This window comes from Dinoponera quadriceps, unplaced genomic scaffold (genome assembly GCF_001313825.1).
Source record: "Dinoponera quadriceps isolate SergipeBrazil2010 unplaced genomic scaffold, ASM131382v1 scaffold117, whole genome shotgun sequence".
Lineage (NCBI taxonomy): Eukaryota > Metazoa > Arthropoda > Insecta > Hymenoptera > Formicidae > Dinoponera > Dinoponera quadriceps.
The window spans coordinates 38621-45364 of record NW_014554223.1 but is presented as its reverse complement, the minus strand read 5'-3'; the positions used below and the strand labels follow the sequence as shown (position 1 = coordinate 45364).

Genomic DNA, 6744 nt, shown 5'->3' with positions numbered 1-6744 from the left:
TACCCCAGCAGAACATCTTGGGTATATTTCAGAATTATTATCGTCGCTAAAAAATACACCTTCATTGATACACCGTTTTCCTTTAGCCCCTTCTTACTCACCCGATTCTCACCCTTCTTCCCCTCGCCTGCCGAGTCCCTCAACTTCGACACTTGATTCTCCCTATTGCTCACCTCCACGATTTCCGTGGAACACACCTCCCACTTCCCCCGGACCATTGTGGTACTTCAATCCGCCTTCCCATTCCCCGTCACCTGGGCTACGCACCCCAGATTCGTCTCCAGCCCCATTCGATTCTTCCACCCCCTCATCCAACCGTCCTATTCCTAACTCATTATCTTCCCCTTAAAATCCCACACGCATACTTACACATACATACACATTCACTTACCTGATTAACTCTTCGTATTCATTCCATGTTTTATTTTGTCGTTAACTTGTTGTTATTTCAATAAACTCCGAGATTGTCAATTTAAATCTGATTTTATTTTAAAACCTTCGCGCATTCACCATCTTTTCCCCAATTATTTCGCTCGCGGTCCCATCCCAAGTAAAGGGTTTCAGTACCTTGACCTAAATTAGGATCACCCTGCATATGTCCGCATCAGAGTAAAATGACTCTTCCGGTCTCAAGCCTGTATCGCCGACATATAGGTACGTTTGAGACTCGCGTTCGCGAGTGCGGTCGTTGCGTTCTCTTCCAGGAGGTAACATTTTACAATGACTTTTCTTATCAATTTACCACTATTGTTAATCCATATGAGAAGCAAATTATGTTATTAGTATAATTAATAAACTTTTTATTCAAAATGTCCTAAATTTAACTAAGTTTGTTACATTTATTCATTCATTTCCTTTCAATTACTTCAATCAGAATTCCCCTTTTAACACTCTCATATGGTCCTATTCCAGGTAAAGAGATTAAGTTCTTTGATCTAAATGAAGGACCACTTAACGTACATTCTGCGATCAGAGTAAATGACCCTTTCCGGGCCTTGACCTGATCTGCAGACCCGCGAGTACGTTCAGGCTTCGCGAGTACGCGAGTATGCGGTGTTTGTTACGTACATCCTTTTCCAAGCATAACAGAATATAGATACAGTTGGAAAATGAAGACGCAGATTTATTATAATATTTAGTTATTATAATATTTAGTTACAATCTAAATACGAGACGTGGTGGTCGACGCAATTTTCGTTATGCCATTTTCCTTATGCGCAAAAATTTGATTGTGTTGATACTGTCGACAATTTACATTCGAATTATTACTGCTCAGACGCGCAATGTATTCTGATGCGTTAGCCGTTACTTTTTAAACGCGTGCAGTAGAATGGATAACGTGAACATTTATCTATTGGACGAGGACGCTAATCGGTTTGCACGCAGAACATTTATTTAGACAAGAATAAATACATTTAATATCGGCGGTTAACTGGTTGACACTATAGATATTTTGTCTCCATACAGACAAGTATAAATTTAGCCTGCCGTAGAGTTCAAAGTGCGGTTGCTTAGCTTGGATGAGTACAAAGGCGATCGACGAAATGTTATCAGAACTTTATGGAAACGCAAAAAAATACAGTTTTATTAGGGAAGCCGGTCGGATGCCGAGAACCCTCGACAAAGACGACAAATAGGCTACCCTTTTATCTCCCCGTATAAGTAACGCAAAAACTGAAAATATTTGACAAAGGCGGTGAATGCACCATCCCGACTTTGTTTAGAAAATGAGAATGCGAGTTACGGAGAACGCTCTGAAGCAATTATGTGAGAAATCGGCCTCAGTAACATACGGTAACATGTAGAGGGAGTTGCTTTCATACGTGTATGTTCCGATCATATACCAGGTTTAGAAGTACGAAACCGGAATTTCCCTATAGATGGTGCTAGCCATCAATTTAGGCACCGTAAGACCGCTTCTGCAGCGCCATCATCTCCCTCTAACAGCTGACGAAGATTTTCAACACACAACAACCCAAATTCCATACACCGGTATATTTTTCTATAACCTTAAACATGTCGAGTTTTGTGCCTACGAACTACGATTTGCGGACAGCATTGGTTTTTTGTTATCATTTGAAGAAAACTGCTGCAGAATCGCATCGAATGCTTGTCGAAGCTTACGGTGAACATGCTCTTGGTAAAACACAATGTTCCGAGTGGTTAAAAAAATTCAAAAGTGGTGATTTTGACGTGAGAAACGAAGAGCGTGGGAAACCACCGAAAAAGTTCGCAGACAACGAATTGCAAGCCTTATTGGATGAAGATGATACTCAAACTCAACAAGAACTCGCGGATGAATTGAATGTGACGCAGAAAGCTGTCTCAATTCGTTTGAAAGCCATGGGAAAGATTCAGAAAGTGGGAAAATGGGTTCCGCATGAACTGAATGAAAGACAGCAAGAAAATCGAAAAACCACTTGTGAAATGCTGCTCGACAGATACAAAAGAAAGTCCATCGTATCATGACAGGTGATGAAAAATGGATATATTTTGAGAATCCTAAGCGTCAGAAATCATGGGTGAATCCAGGCGAACCATCGACATCCACTGCAATCGCTTTGGAAAGAAGACAATGCTCTGTGTTTGGTGGGATCAGAAGGGTGTAATCTATTATGAGCTGCTAAAACCTGGTGAAACCGTTAACACTGATCGCTACCAACAGCAAATGATCGATTTAAATCGAGCATTGCGTGAAAAACGACCGGAATATGGAAAAAGGCAACACAAAGTCATTTTGCTCCATGATAATGCCCCATCACACACAGCAAAACGGGTCAGGGAAACGATCGAGGCGTTCAGTTGGGAAATACTAACGCATGCGGCTTATTCTCCAGACTTGGCTCCGTCCGATTATCATCTATTCGCATCAATGGGACACGCTCTCGCTGAACAACGCTTCAATTCGTATGAAAATGTACGAAAATGGCTCGATAGCTGGTTCGCTTCAAAAGAAGAAATGTTTTTTTGGCGTGGCATTCATAAACTGCCGGAGAGGTGGGAAAAATGTATAAATAGCAATGGACATTATTTTGAATAAAATATTTTTTATCATTTTCAAACAACAGACGTGTAACTTTTACAAAAAAATTCCGGTTTCAAACTTCTACACCTGGTATACAGCTGTGGGGATCCGCCTCTATTTCGAATATTGAAATCCTGAAAAGATTTCAATCTAAAACATTAAAAATAATAGTGAATGTGCCATGATTCGTAACGAATTATATTATATTCAGAGACTTCGAAATTGAAACCGTAAAAGAAGTCATAACTAAATACACCTCGAAGTATGCTAGCAGACTCGATATCCATTCAAATCATTTGGCGAAAGACCTCCTTGAAGAAAAAATGGACACAAGAAGACTAAAACGTTACAAACTTTTAAACTCTAGTAGTCGATTCAAACATACTAGCCCCTGACACCTCGTTTAGTATTGAAAGCAATAGATCAACGCGAAGTTTATAGTTCCTACGGGTGACCTCCAATGGGAGCTAACTCACACGTTATTTCTTATTTCTTTTACTGAATGTTTCATCAAATAGATTGTAAAATTCGCTAGGAGTTAATAAAAAAAAGTTTTTGTAGATGCAAATAAAATATTGATTACGTCATATTTTTTAAATCAATTTTTATATGATGATAATATAAAATTTTATTTTTAGAAAAGAACCAAAACGAGATAGAATTGTCATCTCCCACGACGACGACGACGATGACGACGACGGTGACGACAATCCTGAAAACAACCCGGAAAATGTCGAATCTAATGACGACGACGATGACGCCGACGACGACGACGACGATGATGGCTACATCCTCGCTCGCATCAATCGAGATGACGACGAGGACAATGAAGATCGTGACAACGATGAGGATGTCGCCGAAAACGATATTAGTACCGTTGACAATGACGGCAGTACTGATTGCGACGACAAGGACGCCGATGATAATGCAAGAGGAAATGTAGAAGAACAGGTTTTCTACGACAACATCAATAACAATCCAGCGTTTAGCGTCCCGAATGATCTCTACGACGACGCCGACGAGGACGTCGACGACGACGACTCTTACCGTGTTCGAGAGTTTTCCTCGGAGAACGAGGTAAGAATGCTGATTTTCAAAATAATATATACAATTCGACGTTTGAATTTAATTTTATGGGTCTATAAAGTTTTAAAAGTTGATTATTCCCCGGCTAATCAGCTTTCTGTTGACGAGACACCTCCATATCTTCCAGGCTTTTCTCGTCCAGGTACATCCAAATGGGAAAATATCAGAGAAAAAATATGGTGAACAGAGAATGGGATCATACCTGAGTTCCCTCTCATAATTTCTCCCTTTGATTCAGGCTATAAAACAGAAACGTCGGACGTTTTCATTCGAAAGATAAATTCAAACGTAAGTTGTAAAAAAGAATATATATATATAATTTAAAGATATTATATATTTTGCATTGCTTGTAAGTTAATTATACCATTTCTTTTTTTTCATATCCTCAGCACAATGAGAAGGTTCATATGCGGTTAATTCCTGCGCCACGAACGATTACGTGGGATTGTCGACTGCTTCGCCGGACTTAACACGCGGTCCAGCGGGTTTGTCATTTCGTCCGGTGCGCGATTTAACTTTCGAAAATATCTAGCACCTTGCGAATTCACCAGTGCAAAGTGCCAGAGGACTCAATATCGCAGAGAATTTTAATATAACGGTATACAATGTCGAGACACCTTTGGGGCGGGGAAGAAAATCAAATAAATTGACTCATGAGGACATCGCGAAACACTCAATTTTAAACATAAATAATGTCGATAATTTGTGCCTTCCACGTTCTCTCGTCGCAGCGTGGGTTTACTGTGAACGCGGTAACATGCGAATGGGGGAATTGCATAACAGATGGAACGCTGTAAGATTCTCGCATTCCTCGTTACAACGTCAGTTAGCGGAAGAATTAACGAGGAATGCAGAGGTGATCATTCCTGAAGAAGGTATTCCCGAAATTAATCGTTTTCAGCGATATCTTTCGGATGAAGGAGTCGCAATCGTTATTTATAATTTTAGTAGTTTTGCTCATGGTGCCCCACCGATGTACTCGTATGATGGTCATGCGATGCTCGCCTCCCTTGGCCGCGACGTAATAAATATAAATTAAATATTTTATATTACGAACGTTCACGGCATTTCAATCCGATTTTAAATTTAAAAGCAGCCGCGGGGTAGATATTACTGTGTTGCATGCAATCAAAGTTATCGTTACGAAACAAGTCACCGGCGCTGAATCGCGTGCCCGTGCTGTCTCCGCGTACCTGCGTGCGAAGTCTCGAACGACGCGAATATTAGATGCGAAACGTGTAATCGTTTGTTTTATAATAGAGAGTGCCTCGAACGGCATCGTATGCCGAAATCGTACGATGGGAAAACAGTATCCAGCGTCTGTGACGTCGTGCGATTTTACAATAATTACGCTCGTATCAGTAAAGTAAAAACGGGCATAAATGCGGCAAGATCTTTTGTAGAATGTGTCGTTCTCGGAAATCTTCGAATCATCTTTGTTATATATTCCGTGTCTCCTTCGTCACAACTTGGGTTCGAGCGCTGTAACGAAGGATACATGTCGCATTCCACCCACAGCGTTGCCTGCAAAGGAGGAGAAGGTGGAAACGCATAAAACGTTAATGATAAAATTGATTCGGAAACGACTAACTATCGAAAAGGTCGCGTCGCATTTGTATTTTACGATTTCGAGACGAGGAAAGATGATAGATCGAAGGCAACGAAAGCGCGAAAAAGCACGTTCCGACTCTTTGCATTGCACAACAAATATACGAAGACTGTATGGGTAAAGACGACATGTCGACGTTGTATCACTGGTGCGATACGCGAGAATTTATATTCCACATTGATCCCGTAAAACAATTTGTGGATTTCGTGACGTGACCGACAAAAAATTTCACGCAAATCGTTTGTATCACGCGTAACGCGAGCACGTTCCATACGCAATTTATCCTGCAATACCTGGTCGAGAGCGGTAATAAAACGGAACCAAAAGTAATTTTAAACGGCACAAAAATAATATTGCTTACAGTCAACCAAATAAAATTTATCAATAACATTTTAACCCTTTGCACTCGAGGGCTCCGGAGCGAAGTCATTTAAAATTTGTCTTCAAACTCGAGGACTCCGCTATGGAGACAATGCAAATAGCAAGAGCGGAATATCCTATACACAATAGTTTTTACGATTTGTCTTTGTCCTTATGTCATGAACTGAAAGTTATTTGTATTGTCTCCATAGCGGAGCCCTCGAGTTTGAAGACAAATTTTAAATGGCTCCGCTTCGGAGCCCTCGAGTGCAAAGGGTTAATTATATGCCTGTGCGTTTGTCCGCACTACCAAAAAGCCTTCAAGCTGAGGGATAGGCCAGATAAAGATATATTTCCTCATTTGTTTAACATAATAGAAAACCAGTCATATGTTAGGCCGTTACCTGATGTGCACTTTTACTCGGACATAATGAAATTGGACGAACACGAACGATTTCTAACGTGGCACGCAGAGATGCGTCGTAAAAACGTGGTATTCAATTTTCAGCAAGAGATAGTGCGTTATTGCCGTAACGACGTAAATAATCTTCGACGAACATACATGGCCTTTCGCAAAATTTTTCTAAATCGGGGAAACGTTCGTCCGTTCGAAGAATATACTACAATCGTTTCGATCTGCATGACAGTTTTTTGTAAAAACTTT

The 6744-nt window shown here is 40.6% G+C and overlaps 1 protein-coding gene across 1 annotated transcript; it reads left to right on the top strand.

The window, feature by feature from the left end:
* Nucleotides 1-1330: 1330 nt before the first annotated feature.
* LOC106741601 (prostatic spermine-binding protein-like) lies at nt 1331-6134 on the top strand. Its single transcript, XM_014613801.1, has 4 exons — nt 1331-1374; nt 3664-4102; nt 4239-4399; nt 4501-6134. The coding sequence occupies exons 1-3, from the start codon at nt 1331-1333 to the stop codon at nt 4329-4331; spliced, it is 576 nt and encodes a 191-aa protein (XP_014469287.1). The 3' UTR covers nt 4332-4399; nt 4501-6134.
* The last annotated feature ends 610 nt before the right edge of the window (nt 6135-6744 follow it).